The 23,830-nt window shown below is 46.8% G+C and overlaps 2 protein-coding genes and 1 non-coding gene across 4 annotated transcripts in view; 1 reads left to right on the top strand and 2 right to left on the bottom strand.

Moving 5' to 3' along the window:
* GSG1L (GSG1 like) overlaps positions 1–23,830 on the bottom strand; it is a 262,208-nt gene that overhangs the window by 122,837 nt on the left and 115,541 nt on the right. The gene's annotated exons all lie outside the window — the stretch shown is intronic.
* LOC128562869 (U6 spliceosomal RNA) lies at positions 20,203–20,307 on the top strand. Its single transcript, XR_008373568.1, has one exon. It is a non-coding gene; the product is annotated as a U6 spliceosomal RNA (small nuclear RNA).
* LOC128562444 (uroporphyrinogen-III synthase) lies at positions 20,883–21,997 on the bottom strand. The gene has a single exon (XM_053557394.1). The coding sequence runs from the start codon at positions 21,949–21,951 to the stop codon at positions 21,154–21,156; it is 798 nt and encodes a 265-aa protein (XP_053413369.1). The 5' UTR covers positions 21,952–21,997; the 3' UTR covers positions 20,883–21,153.

The following is a 23,830-nucleotide window of genomic DNA, read 5'->3' as shown; positions in this document are numbered from 1 at the left end:
GTTTACAGCAAATACTTCTACTGTGGCTTATTTTGAATGCCAATTTAAGAAGAAATGGGCAAAATCAGTTCTCAAGGCCATAGGAAATACCTAGACCCATGTCTTAGCACCCTCAAATCCACTGGGCACAATCCTCTTCCTCTGAGATGGCAGAAAATATTTCTTCACATTGTGTAACCTCTGTTTTGGTCATGGACCCATCTGAAAACCTAATGCCAAGGCCAGGAGGCTGTGATGCTTTGACTGCCATCAGCCTGGGTCTCCTGCTTCATCCTCAGTCCCAAATCACAGGGAAGGGATTGATGTCTAGGGAAAAAACGGAGCATGGTCATCAGAGGAAGGGGTGGTTGGGTGGGAGATAAACACAACAGATTATTTTCCTGTTAAGACAGTGTGGGGAGGACATGAGGATCCAATGAGGAAATGGGTGTGAGAGATCTTCGTAAAATGAGAAGCCCTGTACAGGTTCTCTAACTTGCTAGACATTTTTATTCTTGGTCTGATGCTCCACACTGCTGAAATATGTGACTTAAAGTTCCATCAAATGCCATAGGAGACACTTCTGGGAGCATGTGGTCTTGAGATGAATGATTCACTATTCCCCTTCCTTTACCCAGGGCAGACATAGTTAATCAATCACGGCACTCTCCCACAGAGCCTGAGAGATGTCTCATGATCCTTCTCCACAGATCCTGTCCAGGCAGGCACTACCAACTAAGCAGAAGGTTCCAGGGTATGGAGATGGCCAAAGTGGCAATGGCTTCCCACTGCTCTTAGAATAAACTCCAAATTCCCTACTGCGGGTTTCAAGGCTATGCGTCATCTGGTTCCTGCCTTCTCCTCTGACTCCATGTCCTTCCACCCCTCCCCTCACTCTCCATGCCCCAATCATTCTGCCCTTCTGTTACTCAAAACATGCCAAGAAAATGGATAAGAAAGCCAAGAAGATGAAAACTGTGCTTGGTCAGGCCTGGACCCCTGGAGATATAGGGTCAGCCTCCTGCTGACCACACAGACTGAGCGTGATGGAGACGTGGTCTCCCAATGGAGAAATTACATTACATTGGCAAAGGAAGGGGGATGAGCTCAACATTACACCCTGGTTGGTAATGCAGAGTTTATATCATTTGATTTTCACCTGGAAGGAGGAACATGACACACAGGATGTTTAGAAAAACCCAGATCTTTTCCATGCTTATTTATTTTCCCAGGAGCAAGGGCAAAAGGTGCAGAGTGGATTTATCCCACCCCTATGCTACCCCACACCAAATGGCATGTTCAGAGGGGGCTGGGGCTGGGAAAATATTGTGGAGTCTTGAGTAGGGGAAGGGACTTTGTGGCTTCGTCAGAACATCCTCCTTTGAGGTATATTTAAGGCCCTATATCATTGCCTACCTTTGCATAGCCATTGTACTATAAGAGGACCAAAAAAAAAAAAAAAAAAAACTCTTACTATCTTATTTTAAGCTATCCCCAAGCCCTGAACAGTCAGAACTCACATGTAGCCTCCTAAAACATTCAGACTTAATCGTGCATGATCAATTAGCAATGTCTGCCATGGCACAGGAGTGGGAAACAATGGTGTGCCTTCTGTGCACATGGTGACCCTAGTCTGTGGACTTTTTCAGACTGAAGCATGGGCTGCCTGAGGCCAGAAAGAACCCCACCTGGACCTGGGCTGTCAGCACACCATGCTGACTTAATTAAAGTGAGCAGAATTACTAAGTCATTATTTAACGATGGAAAGAGTTTCCAGGAGTCGTTAGGAGGCGGGCTCACATCCTGGGGAAGTGCTGTGCGTTCTGTCCTCTGCCCTGGCTGCACGGCCTCTCTCTTTTATCATCTTCCCTGTGCAAGTGTTTTCCCCATTTGCTATCTGATCTTGCAAAATGGGAGTGAGACATGTTTTGCTCTGGGAAAATGCAGAGCAGCCTAAGGAGCGTGGGCCGGCCACTTGGTACAGCAGCCATACCGGGAAGTCGCTGTTCATCACTGCATGCGCCTGTCACCCTCCCAGCCAGCAGCCTGCAGGAGTCCTGTGATGGGCTGAAAGGCCCTCAGGGAACCTGTAATTAAATCCCAGAAGATTGCCAATTCTCCTGCTGGTAAGGAGAGGAAAGAGCAAGACACAGCAGGCGTGTCCAGACAGGGCTGAGCAGAGACAACCAGCCAGGGACAGAGACAGCTCAGGCTGCAGTGGCCAAAAGCATAAAACGTGGGGAGTTGGGATATGCTTAGTCACAGGGAATAAGGGGCCAGATGGAAGCAGGTGATTTCTGGCCAGGCCAAGGCTAAGGAGGGCTGCAAACTTTTATGTTCTGTCAGATGGAAAGAAATCAGCCCAGGTTCCTACCCATTCTGAAATGCTATTACCCATCCATCCACCTGATGAACAAACATTTGCTGTGACAAGAGCCACTTTTCAAAGCAAAAATCCAGTTGTATCACTCCCATGCTTCCCCACTCAGGCCTGACAGCCAGCCCATATGCATCTCCTACAGCCATTCTGATGGTTCAAAGGCTGAAATACTTCCATGCCAGTTCATACCAGTAAGTAGTACCAGTATCTCGAGCACCTCCTCACCTCCTGCCAGATGTCACCCTGTTGTTCTGCCCTCTTCCTAACCCACACTACTCCCCCCATCTCTGCCTAAGACTTTGGGGTTTCCCCTCCAAGACCTGGCCCAGAACCATGCCAGCATCTATTCTGCTGGTTGGTGCCTATGCGTGGTTAAAGATTTTGAACCTCACTCTATTTAAAGTCCGTGGCCTTACATCTGCTATGTCCACTTTAAACATCACCTCTCCTAACTTTTCCAGTCTCATTTCTCACAACACAACTACCATGAACCCCAGCTAAGTGAGGTCCTCACCATTCCCCAAATGACATATGCAAGGCACATTCTCCCTATCTGATTTCTCTCTCCCTCTTCTTCCCTCCAAAACTCCTACTCATCTTTCAAAGCCTTTTCAATTGTGTCCCAGTTCACATAACTTCCTCTTCAGTCAGGGAACTGGCTGGATAGCTGGGACACTGCTCTGTAGATGACCAGCTCTTTGTGTTTGCTTCTTTCCAAAGTTTCTGTTTTAGTGACATGTCTTAGGCTATAGCCCCCTCCCAAGACAAAGTCCCTACCTTGATGGTACCTGGCACCCATCGTTTCTGGCAGGGAGAGATACTGAGAGAGAGATACTGAGAGATACAGGGAGAGATACTGAGCATCAGGATGTCACAATTTCTAATAATTCAAGTCAACCCCTGAAAGACTGCCAGGGGAGGTTTCCCTGCTTTCCGAGTCCAATACATCCTCCAATCAGCTGGACTGATGAACAGAACACAATAAACAAATTCATCAACATTTCATTTATTTGCCCTTGCTGTGACCAGGCCCGCAGGCATCTCTTTATCCATTACCCTTCCTTCCGCCCTGAAAATGACTTGTTTCTCTCTCCTCTGCACTACCCTGGCTCCTTCATCTCTCTTATGGCCTCAAGAATGTCAAAACTGCAGTTTCCTCCTCTTTATCACTCCTGCGTCTGCAAGTCTCTTGCTGCCCAAGATATTTGTCTAATTCTATTGATCCAGTATATTCTATTTCTCCCAACAAAACGTAACTAGAAAATATTTTTCAACATGGATGGCTGTGTAATTATACTTTTTCCTTCACATACCTATAATCAAATACATTCTCTATAACTTTGTACTTAACCTAATAAGTCTCCCTACTGGGTGATAATAGATCACCCCCCAGTCAATATTACCAATCACCTCTGTGGGATGGTGGGACTCTCTGATGCAGATGCTGGCCTGAGTTCCCAGGCCCTGGGCCTCCCTTTCCTTGCTCTGCACTCTTCTTCCTCTCCTGACTCATGTCTTCAGCACTGCCCTCTGGACAGCTACCTGGCACCATCCAGTGATGGATGACATTCAATCAATCCTCTGTGCCAGCCTTCTCCCCCAAACACAGACAAGTAAAGCATTCCATGTGGATGAAACTCCTCATCCCTCCTAACCTCCACAATTGCTCCAATGCTGCATCCTTTAAACATGCTGTTTACATAAACAGATTTGACGAATGGAACCAGTATTTGTGGGCTGTGTAAAGCCTAGTGCTGGGAGAAGTGCTGGTCACCACCATCAAGCTTTGCTCTGCTGTTCCTGGCCAGAGTCAGGCCTCCATGTGGCCATCTGGGGTCCGTGAGTGAGCTGCTGACTCTGCCCCTCTACTCCCAGAAGGCTCCAGCTCCCCAAAACAAGGACATTTACACTCCACATCCCTGACACCCTCAGACAGAGCCCTGCCTTCAGGGCACCCACGGTCTAACGACAAGGAGGAGACCTCAAGAGAAATCCATGGTGTGTGGTTTACTGCAGAAAGTGCCAGAAAGCCAAATTACAAATCATACCATGGGAGGGAAGCCCTTTTTTCATCTCTGGGGTTGATTAATTTAGCAGCTCAATGATCTCGTCGTGGATAAAGGACTTTTCCATATTTGTGCTCTGCGACCCGGAGGGTGATGGATGGTAGGCTGTCTTTAATTTTGACCCTTACAGTTGTAATATGGTTGTGGCATTCCTGGCTGGAGTGGAAAAAGAGGCTAACTTATACCTCTTCTTAAGTGTTAAAAAACAAAATAATAATAATAACAACAATAAAGAGTAAGAAACCTTCCCACAGTTTCCTGGCAGAACTGGATCAAAACACCTACTGCTACACCAGTTTCTGTCAAGGTGGCCATGTTGATTTAAACCCATCAGGACTCACTCCTGGGCTGAGGATTTAAGAGCACATTCCCCAAGACTGGACAAATAAACAGAACCAAATCCCCCTCTGAAGGAGAGCAGGATGGACAGATTCTGGGGGGAAAGCTATCAGTAACTGCTTTGTGCATAGTTTGGACATTTCACTTACATCCAACTTGGAGGAGCAATTAATTCTGAGTAAAGGAATTAAAATTCTTAAAGGAGATAGCATCTGATCTGTGTGTAAAGGACGTGAAAATGTCACCAGCAGGAGAGGCCCGCATTTCAGGCTGAGGTTCCAGCATACACAGGGTCAGGGAGGAGTGAATTGTGGGGCATTTTCCAGGGAGCGTGAGTGTTTCCAGGAGATTGAGGTGTTGAGGGTAGAAATGAGGAAAGTGAGGCTAGATTGGGACCAAATTAGAGGAAGTGTTTAAATGCTGATGGAAGGAGGCTGGACCCAGAATGTTGTGTCCATCGGATGCCCCTGAAGATTTCAGAGAAGAAAAGAGATGCAGGGAAGCTGAGCTCTGGGGAGAGAAAAACCTGGCAATGGATATAGGATGGACAGCAGGTACAAGTGGGCGAAGGAAAACCAGGTAGGAACACGCCCTCACCATCCAAGGCTGGAACCACAGCCTCATCCTGACCTCGCAGTATTCACGGGAAGGAGGTGAGCAACACCACCGAGGCAGGAAGGCAGGTTCCACTGAACCAGTGGGCACCTTCGTGTTAGGACAGGAGCCAAGGGGCAGGGGGTGACAAGGTGAACGATGGCGTCATTGACCAAGCCAGCAAAGGAAAGAAGACAAAGGAGCTACCAAGAATCAGGCCCTGTCTGGGCTGTGCATTGAGTCCTGGGTTTCTGGCAAGCTGCCAGCTCTTTGCATGGATGACGGCAGAAAGCAGCCCAGGAGGTTGGAACAAAAATGCATTTATGCCAACATCAGAAGGGAAGGGAGAAAAATTAGCTGAATGAAATGGTGTGCATGCTAAAGTTTGGATGGTGTACTCTGTGAAAGTTTCTATACAGTAATTGAGGTGGGACTGCTAACTAGATTTTAAACAAACAGGCTTTATAAATTCAAGATAGTAAAAAGGAGTGACAAAGCCTTAATCTACTGCTGTTGTCCCACTTTTGCCAAAGAAAAGCACTGGACATTAGATGCTGAGCACGGGAAGTCACCACTGTCATATGTGTGGTCCCAGGACCACCTGAGAACAAGCCAGTCTAGATTCTGTCCTTACTTTATAAAATGAAGGAGTTATCCATTGATTTATTCCTCCTCATATTCATTCATTCATTTATCCACAAAAATTTATCAAGTACCTGCTGTGTGCCAGGTACTGCCCTTGAAAAGTTCATGGGCAGACTAGGTGGGATGTAGGCACGTGCAGGATGATTGGTAAAATGCTTCAATAAGGAATCCTGGATAAGAATCAACAGCTGAAGGATGTGGCATCTGGGGCGAATACTTAGGAGTGAGAGGAACTCATGTTAAGTAGCATAGAGGATTGATATCAATTAAGTGCCCACCGGGATAAAAGCATTTAATTATATCCCATTTAATTATCCCAACAGCTCTGTGAAGTGGGTATTAGTACTATCCCCACTTTTCAGGGGGGGAAACTGAAGCTCGTAGGGTTAAGGAATGTGTTCAGAGTATGATGCTAGAACCCAGGTTCTCTACCTCTCTACCAAACAGGCTTCCTCCCTCTTTGCTCACCAGACAACAATGGTATCCTCTCCTGTCCACTCGAGCCCCCTGCCATCTACTCTCCACATGGCAGCCAGAAGGATCTTTTGAAAAGAGGAATCTGATCCTGTCACCTGCCACTAGAATCCTTCAGTGGCTCCCCTTGCTGTTCAGAAGGAGGAAAGGGTCCTCCTTGCCATGGACTTTGAGGTCCTCAGCTCCACATTCACCCTCTGTGCCCAGCCACACACATCCACCCTCATACCACAGGGCCTTTGCACATGTTGATCCCTGCCTGGAAATACTGAGGGCACACCTTTGCCCTCACCACGCTCCTGCCTTTCTTGGCTTACACAGCTTCCCTGTCTAGGCACAGCTCATTTGCTAAACACAGTTATCAATCGCACTTTCACTAAAGCAGTGATTCTCAACCCTGGCCATGTGTGGGGATCACCCAGGGAGAGTTTATAGAACAGTGACACCCCGATCTCAACCTAGATCCCGTGAGTCAGAATCTCAAAGAAAGTGTGGGGTGGACAGTGGCCATCAGTATTTCTTTCTTTCTTTCTTTTTTTTTTTTTTGAAATAGAGTCTCACTACATCACCCTCTGTAGAGTACTGTGTCGTAATAGCTCACAGCAACCTCAAACTCCTGAACTTAAGCAATCTCTTGCCTCAGCCTCCCAAGTAGCTGGGACTACAGGCACCCACCACAATGCCCGGCTATTTTTTGGTTATAGTTCTCATTGTTATTTGGCAGCCCCAGGCTGGGTTCAAACCCACCAGCTCCGGCGCATGTGGCTGCGCCCTAGCCTCTGAGCTACAGATGCTGAGCCCATCAGTATTTCTTAAAATCCCCCTAGGTCAGTGGTTCTCAACCTTCCTAATGCTGCAGCCCTCTAATACAGTTCCTGTGGGTCGTGAACCACAGGTTGAGAACCACTGCCCTAGGTGATATGCAGATGTGCAGCCAGAGTGGAGGATGGGGGCTTTAACCTCACTTTCTCCATGCTTACATCACTCCTAGGATGCTCTGGTCAAGTCTATCACCCCCATTAGACTGTGAGCTCCATGAGAGATGGAAGCTTCCCCTCAACATCTCTCCCAGTCCCCGAGTACATAAGCATTTAAAGACTTACACAGAAAAATGCAGGCAAATGCAGATCACCCTAAGGGACAGCACTTCCTGAGCATGCGACCCACCCACAGGCTTCACAGGTGCTGTCTCGTTTCACCCTCACAAAACCCCCAGCAGCTAGGAATTCCTTAGTCCCATTTGACAGATGGGGAAAGTGAGACTAAGATCAGAGGGAAGTGAATCCCACAAGTGAATCAGGGGTTCCAGCCCTGTTCATGTGACTCCAGGACTCACCTTGCAGAGCTTTCTCCCAGCCCCAACTCTGCCCACCTCCTCTGGACACTGTAAATAACAGCCATTTGTGAAGATGCCTCCCCTGAGCAGGGCTCTCTTATGCGTGTGACCTGGTCCTTCCCATCTCTGGGTCCTTCCAAGATGGCCCCCAAGCCCAATTCTAAGGGAAAACAAAATTCTTGTGAGTGGAGAGAAAACAAAGCCAAGCCCAGGCTCAGTCTGTCTGGCCTGCCTTGCCCCAGGGAGAGGCCTCTAACTGGGTTCTGCCCAGCTGCCTTCAGTTCTTGGGTGGTGAAGGGTTAAGTCAGAAAGTCACCATGTGCACCTGGTCCTCAGCTGGTCTGGAGCAGGGAGTTTAACCTCGACAGTTGTGAGGCTGTCAAGAGCCATGTTCCCCTGGGAGGCATCCTGACTGCTGTCCCAGAAGACCAGACTCCAGCCAGGGTTCAGCTTAATACCAGGGAGAGAATGGCTAAGCGGCTGAGAGTCCAGTTAGGGATTTCTGTCCCTCTTCCTCTTTACAAACTAGGAGACTGAAAACTCTTTCCTAATCACAGAATGATAAGACTCCGAGTTCATTAGGGGTGGGGACCATGAGAGCACTGGCTGCATAAAAGGATCTCCAGACCTGAGACCTACTGCATGCAAATCTGCAGCCGTGAGGCCCAGGTACCTGTACTTATTAAAAACTCCCCAGGTAGCTGGGCTCGGTGGCTCACATCTGTAATCCTAACACTCTGGAAGCCCAAGATGGGTGGATTGCCTGAGGTCAGGAGTTAGAGACCAGCCTGAACAAAAGTGAGATCTTGTCTCTAAAAATAGCTGGGTGTGGTGGCAGGCACCTGTAGTCCCAGCTACTTAAGAGGGCGAGTCAAGAAGATCAGTTGAGCTCTAGAGTTTGAGGTATGCCTTAGCACTCTACCCAGGGTCACAGAGTGAGGCTCTGTCTCAAAAAACAAAAATAAAAACAAAAACCCTCCCCAGGTGGTTAGAGGGGGCAGCCAGATGTGAGAACCATTGCACTTGAGGATAAATAGATAGCTTCTTGGAGGTGACAGAGGGTAATAACAGAGTGTGGAGTGTAGGATGGACCCACCCAGCCCATTCCCCCTTCTTCTGGCAATAGCTGACTTAGGGAACCACCCATCCCCCCACCCTCAGTCCTTGTGATTTGAAACTGGTCTCTCTCCTAGCTCCAGGGATGGTCACATGACCAAGCCTTGGCCAATCAGAGCTCTGAATCGCCCTAATGACAGTGATTGATCCCGAAAGGGCTTGTAACCCAAGTCAGCCCAGGCAGAATCAGCCCTGGGGCTTCTCTGGGTGCTGCTAAGAAAAGAAAGCTCTCTTTCTTCTGATAGTTCTGTGTATGGACCCTCCAGCAGTACTTCTACCGCCTCTCAGAGACACTTTGCCTAAGAATAAAGCTATCAGAGAACTGCAAAGTCAAGGACTGAAGAGATGGATTCTAGTGATGTAACTTGAGTCCTGAATCCAGCCATACCTGAAGGTTGTTTCAGTTACTTGAGCCCACAAATTCCCTTTTTCCTTTCAGCTTCTTGTGTTTCTATTATGCGTCATTTTTAAATGATCAAGTCTTCACTGACGCCATTGTTATTGGGGAGATTCCTTTCCACATCCCCAGAGGACCCAGCATGGAGTGTGAAAGTCAGGGAAGTGGTGGGAAAAGTCCCAGTGCCCTGCCCTCCTCCACTGCACCCCCTTCCTTACGGTTATCTTCCTTTCCTGCTGATACAGCCCAGATTACACCCTAGGAAAGACCCCCTGCAAGTATGCAGCACTTCCTTCCCTCCCCACCCCCACTCTGAGGTGTTAAGAGTCAGAGATGTGGCTTTAGCCCCAGGTCCACTTCTTGGCCAGGTGCTGCTGTCACTGCTGTTCCTGTAATGTCTCAGTGGCCTACATGGCCGGCCCCTCACCTCCTACAGCTTTTGCTCAAATGACACCTTCCCAGTGAGCCCTCCTGGACTGCCCTGCTCACAACAGCAATCCTCTCTGCTTCATTTTTCTGTTCCATCTAACATATTTCATGTATCACACATTTATTTGTTGTCTGACTCCTCCTCCCCCCCACTGGAGTGTCAGCTCCAGGAAGGCAGGAAGAGCTGTTTTCCTTTTATTCACCATTATATCCCAGGCCTAGCACCATGCCTGGCACATAGAGGTGCTCAGAAGTGTGCAGAGACTGAATGAATGGACTCAGTCCTCACAAGCAACCAGTCAGGGAAGTCCTATTAGCATCCCGAGGTGACATCATTCTCCCTGAGAACTCCATGTGTAGGAGGTCCCCAGTAGGTTCTTGACTGACTTGGTTCAGAAATGCTCTTTCCTTGATGTGCAGAGCAACCTAAGAAAGAAGGTGGCGCCTTTGCCAGATGTCTCTCCAGGTCATTCATAATAAAGCAGACCATTTGGCATCTGCTCCTTCACTCAGGACTTTGTGGGGCTAATCAAGGGGACAAGTTTTCCACCTCAGAAATGCAAATGGAGGTTAAATAATGCTCAGGATGAAGAGGATACACCTGGCCTTCTTCCCAGCTGAGCTCTCCCACCCGTGCGTGCCCAAGGATGCCCAGCTCTGACCTCAGCCCGCTGCATCCAGATGGCTGGCTCCACACCGCTGCCTCCCACCCAGCCCCACGGGCCTTTCTCCTCGTGGAACACACAGTGAAAAGGACAGGAAGAGGCAATTTCCAGAAGTGGAAACACAAACCCAAGGAGCCCATGAAGAGACACTCAGACACACTGCTAATCAGAGAAATGCAAATTGAGGCAACTAGACATCACTTTATACTTTACACTGATTAGGAAGGCAAACGTTAGAAAGCTGGGTGACGCCCAGTGTTGGTCTGGATAGGGGAGCCTCAAGCAGTGCCAGCATTGATCTTGCAAATTAAGTAGAATCTACACTATGACTTAGCAACTCTGCTTCTGGGTGTGCACCCCAGGGGGCTCTCACACAGGTCCTTAGGACAGGCCCAAGGAGGTTCTTTGCAACACTGTGTGTGGGGACAAGGAGTTGGAAACAACCTCAGTGTCTGTCCTATCCCTAGGAAAATAGCCAGGCACACACAGATTCTGGGCACAGAACATCTGGCAGGTGTTGGGTGTAGACACAGCCCCGAAACTGAAGCAATAGAAGGAGACACACGGGCACACTGAGATCCCCTGGGTTACTGCTCACAGCCTCACTCTTACAGCAGAATATTCTTTCCCACTTTACTAACTTTGGGCCTGACCATGGAACATGTTTTGTCCAGTGGAGCAGGGACACAGGTGACCAGGCACCATCCCCCAGTCAAGGCTAGCAAGGCATCACAAACTGCTGTTCACCCCTCTGGCATTTCTGCCATTGCCAGACTCTTCTCCAGGTAGACGCCGGCCTCAGAAAGTCAGGAGACATGTAGAGCGAGATGTGAACCCAGCCCAGAGCCTGGGCTCAGGATGTCAGCCCACCCAACCCACCGACCCACAGACAAGAAAAATATGTTTGGTTTGGCAAGCCTCTTGCTGGGGTTTGTTTGGGGTGGTTTGTTATACAGCTTTACTGCAGAAATAGCTAACTAAGACACATGCTATTTATACTAATTTAAAATACACGCAAAATGTGGCATCCTTCTAAGAACACAAACAAACATAAATACTTTCGATGGAATTGGATGGTGGCCAGTAGGAAGGGGAGGGGAATGAGAAAAAGAGCAATTGATTAATCACTGCATGGGCCACTGGGGACCACTGCTGTGACCTGAAGAATCCTGTAGCTCACTTTCTCCCCCTGGGTTTCCGCCTCACCAAAATCAAAGCCATGAGGGCAGGGCCCTGAAAATTTTGCTGGGGAGACACAGAGCCGGGGCAGAGCCAATGACTACAGTTAAAAATCTGAAGCTGCCTTTGCCTCTCAGAACCCCAGAACCTCCCTTGTGTAAGAAAGTTTGACATGATCTTGTCAAAATGCAAAACTCAAATGTTCAGAGGAGTCTTTCTTTGTCACCTTTATCTCATAGTCCGAGAGAGATTCAGAAACAAGCTGCTAAGGGCTGGATCCTGCATTCGGCCCTGGACCTGGGTGCTGAAGTCCCTATGTCGAACTCAGCCTCTCTCTACTGGGAGGAGGAAGGGCTCGGAGAGGCACTCCATTACATCTTCCTCACCATCACAGCCACATTAGTTGATTAACTTTAGTCCTAAAGGGACCTGAGGAGAACTCCATGGGTAATAATGGGACAGCAGAACCCTGAGGTGCACTGCACCACTGAGGCAGAACAAAGCAGGACAACCTGCCCTAGGGGCAAGTCACTGGCTCCATTTGTGAGGGCCACTCCCCCCAGCACTACCCTCCAGCTCATTTAACTTGAAATAAACTTCCAGGGCAGAGAGTCACTGAGGTGCAGAAAGAGAGGGAGGTTAAGGCCTTACAAGTAAGCTATAAATTCCATTTTCAAGGATAAGAGAATACAGAACGGGAAGTTGAAGAAACCCAGAGCAGAATGGGGGCACTAGAGTTCCAGTACTGGTAGGCCCCAGCTCTGAATTTGAACCCTGAGCCCCTCCCTTCATAGCTGTGCAAATGTGAGTAACATACTTCACCTCTTCGAGCCTCAGTTTTCCCATCTGCAAAATGGGACAAAAGTAGCACCTATTTCATGAGGCTGTTAGGAAAATTTATGAGAGCATGAGATGGTCTATGCACAACACTAGGCTCAGAGAAGGCTCCATGATGTAGCTCAGATATTTGCTGAGCACTTGCTGGGTGCTGGGATTTGGCACTGAATGTTGCGGGCAAGGCAGTGCCCTGGCACAATTCAAGGTCTTAGAAAGCGAACAAGACAGACAACCAAAAAATGCATGAAACAAGACCATTTCAGGGATCTGCAGGAGGGATAGAGAGAGAAGTTTGAGAGGGAGAGTCTATTTTAGACAGGAGGGTCCAAGAAGGTTTTTCTGGGGAAATGACACTAAGGTGAGACCTGGAGCTGCCAAGGAGCCCATGATGGGAAGGACTGGAATGGCAGGGGCAGGAGGACCCTGGCCCTAGATGCAGGCAGCACCCACCTGCCCTTGGATGTGCTGAGAAAGGCTGGCCCACACCCCCCAGGTCTCTGAGAGCAGCCTCAGCAGAGCCTGTCTTCCTGAACTTGTCACATGCTGATCGGGGAGGAGAGGGCTTCAGCTTCAACAATGGGGCCTCTGCTAGGGGGTTTATTTCTGATGACGGGTAGTGTCTATGACACAGGGCCTGACGGGAGGCCCTTTCCACCCTGCCTGCACGGGATTGGCAGCAGGCTCCCAGCTGTATACTAGAGACAGACACGAAGAACACCTACCTCCCAGCCATCCAGGGGCTCTGCCAGAGTTCTGGTGGCCGCTGCTTCACCCCAGTACCAGCCCTCTGCCTGGGGGAAGCTGTGAATCACAGTTTTCAGAGTTCAACTCAGATCACGCTACCTCTGATCTTATTATTAGTCCTCCCAGTGGCTTCCAAGGTACACACCGAGTTCCCTGATGTGATTCTGAGGCTTGCTGTGCCCCTTTCCCCACCTGGCTCCTCATTACTCCCTGTCTAGGTACAGCCATGGGCTGCTATGGACAGAAGAGGCCACAAACACCCAGCCTGCTCAGATTTGCACACACTGTTCCTCCTCCCTCAGCCACTCAGGCTGTAAGAAGCATCACAGATGACGCCCCTTTGAACCCCTGCCCGAAACACAACCTCTACCCCAAGCAAGGTCAGGTCTGGCGCTGGGGCCCAGATGCCAGAATCTAAGACCCCTCAATCCTAGGACTCGGGAATTGACCCCACTGCTCAGGACACTGCCAGCCCTGGACATTCAGCGTTTCACATGCCAGGCCAATCACACTCACGCAAGGGAGGAAGAGGGGGTGTTCATACTCCCAGAGCCCTACTGCGCGAAAGCCCTGCCTGCTTTACAAATAGGGTGACTGAGGCTCACAGGGGTAAAGTCACCCAGCTGGAAAGTCAAGAATCGGGATATGAACCCAGATCTTGGGTTCTTTGGCTCAAAATCATCATCTTTCTACTAAACCAAGCAATGGTGCACATTCTATCCCCTACCCGGAGTAGCCATGCGAATCATCCTCCCTAACCACACCCTCTTCTTAAAGAAACTGACCACAGCCCCCATAGACCCTCCCTGCACCTGTGCTCCCACCCGCCTCAGCTCATTAGACCTGAACTATTGGTCCCTGCTCCAACTGGACCAATCAGAAACTCTCTCCTGGGACTTTTTTTTAATAGGACCTAGAGACTTTTTTAACTGAGGGGTGAGAAAGAGTGGTACTGAGCTTCGAGGTACCTATGGGCTATAGTTACCATGTGCAGAGGTGTCTCACCTGGAAACAGAGGGGGTCCCCATCTCATGCTCTGAGGCTGGTCTCTAACACCCATCATCTGGGCCTGGTGATGGTCCCCTGCATTTGCTCACAAACTCCTCCGTAGTTCAGCTAGTTTGAGTGGGCTCCTGGCCCTTGGAGCCGATCTTTCTTCTTCTCTAAAAATCCCCACCAACCTCAACCCAACAATGGTGCCAAGGATTTAGAAAGCCCTCTTCCTATCTGTCTTACCCAAAGAATGACCTAGAGGTGGAAGACTGCCCATTGCAGAGACCCTGCCAGAAAAGGAGATGGTCCTATGAGAGGGTAGAGGGTCAGCGAGAAGGATTGTTGGACTCTTCCCAAGAATCCAGAATTCCAGGCTCCCCAAGGGTTCTCATAGAGACAAGCATCACTCAACCGGCTAGCTGGAACCTTGGGAGGAACAGAAGAAGGTGCCCTAACAGAGAGGGAGATTCCAAAAGGCTGATCAGATGACACATCAGGGTGGACCCTGCAAAACAACAAAGGCCACCAGGATCCTGTCGGGACAGGCAGGTGCCAAAACTGGGAGCTAAGCTGTGGAACGCTGCTAGCAAGAGCAAGAAAGGGCTCTTCTGTTATGTTCAGAACAAGAATGACATGGCAGGGATGAAAGGGCTGCTTAGAGCCAAAGGTAGGATACCAAAAGCATGACAGGAAGTGAGCAGAACTCCCACCGTTCTGCTATGTTTCCACTTCTCTTGCAAAAAAGAAGGTAATTTAAGGTGAAAGGGCAGAGGGAGTACTGACAAGGCGGAACCAAAGTCCAACCAAAGTTCAAATGGATGCCAAGGTTCTGTGCTTTCTGAACTTATTCCAGCCTCCTAGTGTGAACAGACACAGATTGGAGCATTGCGGCCCTGGATGTGGACTGACGCACCATTTGTCAGTGTGTCCTGGGGACTTCTGGGGAACTAGTGAAAAAGCCAGCACCTGAAGGCACATAGTAACATTCTAATTTCAGAAAGAGAAAGAAATGAGTCTGCAAACTAACGGGTAGCAGACACTTCCGCCGTAATTCTTGAGTTGAGTATGATGAGAACTTGTGATAGATGAGAACCATGATTGACCTCGCCTCCCCCTCCACCTGTATCCATTGCTGAACAGGACGATGATACAGTCGTGAGCAGAGAGCTCTCAGGCCACAAGGGTTTTAACATTGAAGTCAGCTCCTCCCTTCTCCCCTCTCCGTTTTCCCCACATGCTGCACTGAATAAAGCTCCCAGCCTAGGACACAGAGGGAGCAAAGGGTGGCAGAGAGATTTCCATGCACCACCAAAATCCACTCCCTTTCCCTCATGGGCACAAAGTGGAACTACACTCCCCACCTCCCTCCCAGCTGGGGGCAGCCATGTGGCTGAGTTCCGGCTAATGGAATATGGTAGGAAATAGGGAGCAGCACCCAACCCCGGCCCTCAGGCAACTCCCCCACCACCCTCTACTCACTGCCATTCCCCAGTCACCAGCTGAATGGAGAAGCCTGAATGGCACACAAAGCCACCAAAGGGCAGAGCCTGAATCTCTGAATGAATAGAAGGTCTGACAATTAAGTTGAAGAACTCATCCTAGAAAGACTACTCTATACCTCATTGCTGAATATCACTACAGCCACCTTCAAGGTACATTCCTTGGGAAGCCCTGCACCAATGCCAGCACCTAGTCCACCCTTCAAAGCAACTTTGGAACTCTTTTTCTGGAATAGGCACCAGAGTTGTCATCGTACGGCAAACAAGAACACGAAACAACAATGATGAACACCACTCAGCCAGACACCACGACACGCTGACCCAAACACAGCTGTGAGACACTAACACACCAGGTTAGAAAATCTGAGTTTCTGTACAGTGCTGCCGACACACGCTTACAGTGGCAAGTCTGCGAACTTAATTGTCAGACCTTCCTACATCGACAGGTCCGATGGTCATTCCAGAAAAAGAGTTCTAAAATTGCTCTGAAGGGTAGACTAGGTGCTGATGTCAGGGCATAGCTTCCCAAGGGGAGCACTTCAAAGGTGACCAGAGTGATATTCAGCAACGAGGTATGTAGCAACTTTTTCTAGGATGAGTTCTCGAACTTAATTGTTAGCACTTGTACATGGCAGGGAGCCTACCACAGGAACGCCTACCTGAACTTGGTGTGAGCACAAAGTCAACTTTCATCATGAAGAGCCCCTGAGATTTGGAGGCCTGTTTGTTACAGCAGCTGGTGTCACTAACATAGGGGGAGCAAAGAAAGCAGAGATGCTGGACTGAATCATGGAAGTGGGCCCCAGCAACCTCCCCAACACACACACCATTCCTGTAAGGGAATAACAGAAAATCTTAAAGAAAAAGAAAATCTTAAATAAAAGAAAATCTTAAAGCAGAGAGGACTACTCCATCTCCCAAGGAGAGAAGGAGAAGAGTGAGATTCAAGAGTTACCTTGCACCTGAACAGTGCAGGAGCAAAAGAATGTTTACATTGGGTTTCCAGACAAACAGGACTTGCATGGCCTTGGAGTGTTTTTCATTAGTCCAAAAGTGATGTGGATGCAGCCGGAGAATTAGCAAAACTAATGAGGCTGGAGGTCAGATTAAGAAGGACTCAATAGGCCCGCACAAATCAACCCATCTATTCCCAGTGCCTGATACATGGCAGGAGCCCACAGGTGTTTATTGAATGGAAGGATAGAGGGGTGGATAAGTGGATGGATGGATAAATTGGTAGGTAGATGGATGGACAGGTGGATAGATTAATGGATGGGTGGGTGGGTGGATGGATGGATGGATGGATAGAGGGGTGGGTAGATGGACGGATGAGTGGATGGATGAATAGATGGATAGATGGGCTGGTAGATGGATGGATGGGTAGATGGGTGAGTGGGTGGATGGATACACAGATGGGTGGATAGATGGGTAGATTGGGTGGGTAGATGAATATAGGGGTAGATGGATGGACAAATGGATAGGTGTGTTGGTGGATACATGGATGAATAGATGGGTGGGTATATGGGTGGGTAGATGAATATATGGGTGGTGGATGGATAAATGGATAGGTGCATGGGGGAGTAGATGGATGAGTAAGTTCTGAGTGTGTTCATGTCCTTGTTTGTCTGTGTGCTAGGCACTGTTCTATGTACATACAGAAATATAATAATGAACAAAGCAGACATAAATCCCTTCCCTTGGTGGCAATTACAGTTTTATTTGTATTTCCACAGTTAAGCCTCACTGAAATGCTGCCAGATAGATGTTATTATTACCCCTATGTTACAGATGAGTAAACTGAGGTCTAAGAAGGTTTAGACCTCAGTTTTTAACTTTTTCCAAATCACACAGCTGGAAAGTGCAGGCAGTAGGATTTGAATTCAAGCAGTCTGGTTCCAGAGCCCTGTGTACTTAACCCTAGTACATTTTTTAATAGACATGAGGTCTCACTATGTCACCCAGGCTGGAGTGCAGAGGCTATTCACAGGTGCAATCATAGCTCACTGCAACCTCAAACTCCCAAACTCAAAGGATCCTCCTGCCTCAGTCTCATGAGTAGCTAGGACTACAGGCCAAACTCCATTAGTATATTTTTTAATTGGACAGGTTCACACTAAAAAAGAAAATCCAGAGTTCCAGTTCTCTTGGCTGTATCTGGCATACCTGGGCTCATATGCCTGCAGACAGCTAAAGCTAAGTAGCAACTGCCCCCTCAGTGGGGCATACACAATCCAGGTCAAGCTTCAATATTTACTGAGTAAATAGGACCAAAAAAATAAAAAGTCCTAAAGAAAAGTGAGGATATATTTAGCATCTTTAAAATTAAGAACTTCTTTGGATACTTATCTTACAGCGTCTATAAAAATTAACTCAGTATGAGTCTGAGACCTAAATGTAGACCTTACACTACAAAACTCTTAGAAGAAAACACAGAAGAAATGATATTGGATTTGATTTCATACTCAATGATTTCCTGAGCATGAAATCAAAAGCATAGACAAAACAAGAGGAAAAAACAGATAAATGGAAATACATCAAAATTAAAACTTGCACATCAAACGATGTTATCAAGAGAGTGAAAATATTTGCAAATATTTCAACCCATGGAATGAGAGAAAATATTTGCAAATATTTATCAGAATATTTGATAGAAAGTTAATATCCAGACTAGGTAAAGAACTCTTCCTAAGTGAACAAAAAAGCAAACACTGGCTCAAAAATGGGCAAAGGACTTAAACAGACATGTTTCCAAAGAAGACCTACGATGGCCATGAGAACATGAAAAGATGCTCCATATCACTAATCATTAGGAAAATGCAAAAAAAAAAAACCCACAATGAGTTACCACCTCACACCCATTAAGATGGTTACTATTACAGAAGAAAAATTAAAAGAAGAAAATATCAAGCTTTGACCAGGATGTGGAGAAACTAGAACCTTGCATTGCTGGTGGGAATGTGAGATGGGGCAGCTGGTTTGGAAAACAGTATGGGGTTTCGTCAAACAATCAAATATGAAGTTACTCTGTGATCCAGCAACTTCACCTCAGGGTATACACCCAAAAGAATTGAAAGCAGAGACATAAACAGATACTTATAGCCTCATAATCACAGCAGCATTACTTACAACAGCTCGAAGATGGAAATAACCCAAATGTCCCTTGACGGATAAATGGATTTTTAAAATGTGGTGTCTGTAGTATATACAATGAAATATTATTCAGTCTTATAAAGGAATAAAATTGTGACACATGGATGAACCTTAAAGACAATATAAACCCAGGACAAAAATGTTAAATGTTGGTGATTCCATAGTATGTATCGTATTATACGGGATACCTAAAATAGTTGAATTCATAGAGACATAAAGTAGAATAGGGTTGCCAGGGGCCAGGGGAGGGGCAAATGGGTAATTAGTGTTTAATGGGTATAGGGTTTCAGTTTGGGAAGATGAAAAGGTTTTGAAGATAAATGGTGATGATAGTTGTATAGAATGCAAATATATTTAATGCCACTGAACTGTATACTTAAAAAGAGTTAAAATGGGTGGCACCTGTGGCTCAGTGGGTAGGGCGCCGGCCCCATATACTCAGGGTGGCGGGTTCAAACCCAGCCCTGGCCAAACTGCAACAAAAAAATAGCCGGGCGTTGTGGCGGGCGCCTGTAGTCCCAGCTGCTCGGGAGGCTGAGGCAAGAGAATCGCCTGAGCCCGAGAGTTGGAGGATGCTGTGAGCTGAGATGCTACAGCACTCTATAGAGGGTGACAAATGAGACTTTGTCTCTACAAAAAAAAAAAAAAGAGTTAAAATGGTAAATTTTATGTTATATATTTTTACCATAATGGAAAGAATTAAGAACTTCTGTTCATCAAAAGACATCTGAACAAGGCAAGCCACAGAACAGGAAAAGATATTTGGAATACATTTAAGCAACAGAAGATGATAGTATGTAAAAAAAACTCTTACAAATCAATAAGAAAAAGACAGACATAGTCAACAATTCCAAACAGGCACTTTATGCAGGAGAAAGTCCAAATAGCCATAAACATGAAAAGATGCTCAACCTCATTAGTAATCAGAGAAATGCAAATTAAAAACACAGTGAGATGCCATTTCTCACCCACCAGATTGGCAAAATTTATAAACCTAATAATGCCAAGTATTGTCAATGATAGAGATGGGAATTTTCATACTGCACTAGTGGGGGTGTAAACTGGCACACATACTTTGGCGATGGCTTTACTTAGTAAAGTTGAAGATATACAAAGTCAACCCAGCAATTCCACTCCTGGGGAGATAAAGCAGTGGTTCTCAGACTGGAGTGTGCATCCGAATCACTCAGAAGGGTTATTAAACACAGACTGCAGGCCCCAGGCTCACAGCTTCTAGTTCAGGAAGTCTGTAGCGCAGCCTAAGAATCTGCATTTCGAACAAGCTCCCAGGTAATGCTGATGCTGCCAGGCTGAGAATCACACTCAAAGAACCAGCGGTGTTATTCACAATAAAAATTGTAAATATTAAGATTACAATGAGTGCTCTCTTTGGCAGCACATACGCTAAAGTTGGAACAATACAGAGAAGATTAGCATGGCCCCTGCACAAGGATAACACAAATTCATGAAGCATTTCATATTTTTAAAAGAGTGAACAACCCCACTTATAAGTGGGCGAGAGACCTGAATAGAAACTTCTCTGAAGATGTCAGAGAACGGCCAACAAACACATGGAAAAATGCTCATTGTTCCTAATTGTCAGAGAAATGCAAATCAAAACCACTCTGAAATATCACCAAACTCCAGTGAGATCAGCCCACATCACAAAGTCCCAAAGTGTCTGCAGATGCCAGCACAAATGTGGACAGGAAGAAACACTTTTACATTGCTGGTGGGATAGCAAATTAATATAACCTCGATGGAAAGAAGTATGGAGAATTTTTAAAGAAGTAAAAGTCGACCCTCCATCCGAGCCTACAATCCCATTATTAGGTATCTACCCAGAAGAACAAAAATCATTTTACCACAAGGACATTTGCACCAGAATGTTTATTGCAGGTCCATTCACAATTGCCAAGATGTGAAGCAATCTAAGTGCCCATCAACCCATGAATGGATTAACAAACTGTGGTGTATATATATATACCATGGAGCATTATTCAACCATAAGAAAAGATGCACCATGATCTAGCTGGTTTTTTTTTTTTTTTTTTTTTTTCACAAGCAGCCAGTGTGGTTTATTTGGTTTCCTTCCTCACAGGGCCTGGGCTGGGGTCTAAGGTGGTGTCTGTGGAGGGTGGTCACATGCATGTGACCTGATTCCTGGTCCCCAGCTGGTTCCACTCAGACTTGAGGCAGAAGTTTGATGGTGGCAGCTCCCAAGGGCCCTGATGCCCAGCTCCATGCAGAAGCAGCGTCCAGTGGTCCTGGCCCCAGCGGGGAGAAGCCCAGCCCAGGATGGCCACAGGGGAAGGCTGCCAGCCAGCTGACTCAGCAGCAGTCCTGGGGCTGCAGTGCCTTTCTGATGCCCATGGCCAAGGCCTGCGGTGTGGGGCTCTCTGCAGTGCAGCTCACGGGCAGTCCCTGGGCGGCCAGGGCACGAGCTGTGGTGGGGCCAATGGCTGCAAACTTAATTTGATCAACGCTGTCACCAGATAACTCTTGAATATGCTTGAGAGTGTAGGTAATGCCAGAGGGACTGAAAAATGCAATGCCGGCTGGAAGGCCCTGCTTGGAATAGTAGCTGTTCAGGTTCCCCTGGATTCCTGGGTGTGCGGCTGTCTGATAGACAGTGAGGCTCTCCATGGGGATCCCTTCGTCCTGGAGCATTTTCGGCAGGATTTCTCTCTTGAGGTTTCCACAGGGAAACAAAAGAGGTAATGCTGGTGACTCCCTGGAACAAATATATTCTGCAAGCTTTTCTGCATTTCCACAGTTTTCTCCTTTTGTATCCAGGCCAATTTTGCTCACTAGAGAAGCAGTGGCCTTTCCAACAACATATACTGACTTAGCATTCCATTTTTCTTTCAGAGACTTTTCCCACACTTCAGCTTTATTGTCTTTCTCCAAACACAACTCCACTGCTTCCACTGCTCTGGGACTGGTAAAAATGAGTCCCCCGTAACCTTCAGGATGGGAGAGCTTCTCAGAGAAACTGGGAAGAGACAAAAACTCAAATGATAAAACAGGAATCAAAGTGGCTTCAAGTCCATATAAACCTAATTCCCTGACGTATGGGTCCTGGCCACCATCGTCTTCCTTAGCATCTTTCAGTAAAAGAACCTTCATTATTGCCTGAAGTCCTTATAAGGTGCTTAATAACAACAGGAAGCTTCTTGTTTATAGATGTATTGTTCCTCTCCTTTTCTCATTTCTGCTTGCCTTTTTACTTTCTCTTCTCTCTCGCCGGGCTGGTGAGGACCGAAAAGACTGAGATGGGACGGTGCCCAGCACAGCACCTGGCACACTGCAGGCGCCCAGTCGGAGGTTGGGATCTCGCAAGCCCAGCAGAGAGGCTGCTGAGGCTGCAGGAGCAATGACGACTAGGTGGGCGGCCCCGTCCGGGTGCCCAGCCGCCCAGCTCCCCGAACCTCAGCCTGGGGGTGTCCCGGCCGCGCCGCTCACAATCTAGCTGGTTTTATTCCAGGGTTACAGGGTTGGTTCAACATATGCAAATCTATAAATATAATACATCACATCAATAAAACAAAAAAGACCATATGATTCTCTCAATTGACGCAGAAAAATTTTTTGATAATATCCAGCATCCTTTCATGATCAAAACACTTAATAGGCATAGAAGGGACATTTCTTAAACTCATAGAGGCCATCTACAGCAAACCCACAGCCAATATCATATTGACTGGTGTAAAATTGAAAACATTTACACTCAGATCAAGCACCAGGCAAGGATGCCCATTAACTCCACTGCTTTTCAACATAGTAATGGAAGTCTTAGCTATCGCAATCAGGCAAGAGAAGGGTAAGATCAAGGGTATCCAAATAGGGTCAGGGGAGATCAAACTCTTACTCTTCACTGATAATATGATCCTATACCTGGAAAATATGAGGGACTCAACTACAAAACTCTTAGAAATGATCAAGGAATACAACGGCGGCGTCTCGGGATACAAAATCAATACTTACAAATCAGTAGCTTTTATATATGCTAACAACCGTCAAGCTGAAATATAGTCAAGGACTCTATTTCTTTTACAGGAGTGCCAAAGAAGATGATATATCTGGGAATTTACCTAACAAAGGATGTAAAAGATCTCTATAAAGAGAACTATGAAACTCTGAGAAAAGAAATAGCTGAAGATGTTAACAAATGGAAAAACATACCATGCTCATGGCTGGGAAGAATCAACATTGTTAAAATGTCCATACTACTCAAAGCAATCTACAGATTTAAAGCAATCCCTATTAAAGCACCATTGTCATATTTTATTTTTTCTTTTTTATATTATTAAATCATAGCTGTGTACATTAATGTGATCATGGGGCACCATACACTGGTTTTATAGACCGTTTGACACATTTTCATCACACTGGTTAACATAGCCTTCCTGGCATTTTCTTAGTTATTGTGTTAAGACATTTACATTCTACATTTACTAAGTTTCACATATACCCTTAAAAGATGCACCACAGGTTTAATCCCACCAATCACCCTCCCTCCACCCATCTCCACCCACCCATCTCCCCCCTCCCCCCCCCTCCCTTTTCCCCTTCCCCTTATTCTTAGGTTATAACTTTCATGTGAAAGCCATAAATTAGTTTCATAGTAGGGCTGAGTACATTGGATACTTTTTCTTCCATTCTTGAGATACTTTACTAAGAAGAATATGTTCCAGCTCTATCCATGTAAACATGAAAGAGGTAAAGTCTCCATCTTTCTTTAAGGCTGCATAATATTCCATGGCGTACATATACCACAATTTATTAATCCATTTGTGGATCGATGGGTACTTGGGCTTTTTCCATGACTTAGCAATTATGAATTGGGCTGCAATAAACATTCTGGTACAAATATCTTTGTTATAATGTGATTTTTGGTCTTCTGGGTATATACCTAGTAGAGGAATTATAGGATTGAATGGCAGATCTGTTTTTAGATCTCTGAGTGTTCTCCAAACATCTTTCCAAAAGGAATGTATTAATTTGC

Source organism: Nycticebus coucang, chromosome 12, assembly GCF_027406575.1.
Source record: "Nycticebus coucang isolate mNycCou1 chromosome 12, mNycCou1.pri, whole genome shotgun sequence".
In the NCBI taxonomy this organism is placed as follows: Eukaryota; Metazoa; Chordata; class Mammalia; order Primates; family Lorisidae; genus Nycticebus; species Nycticebus coucang.
Note: the sequence above shows the minus strand (reverse complement) of the source record. Positions and strands in the feature narration are given on the sequence as shown.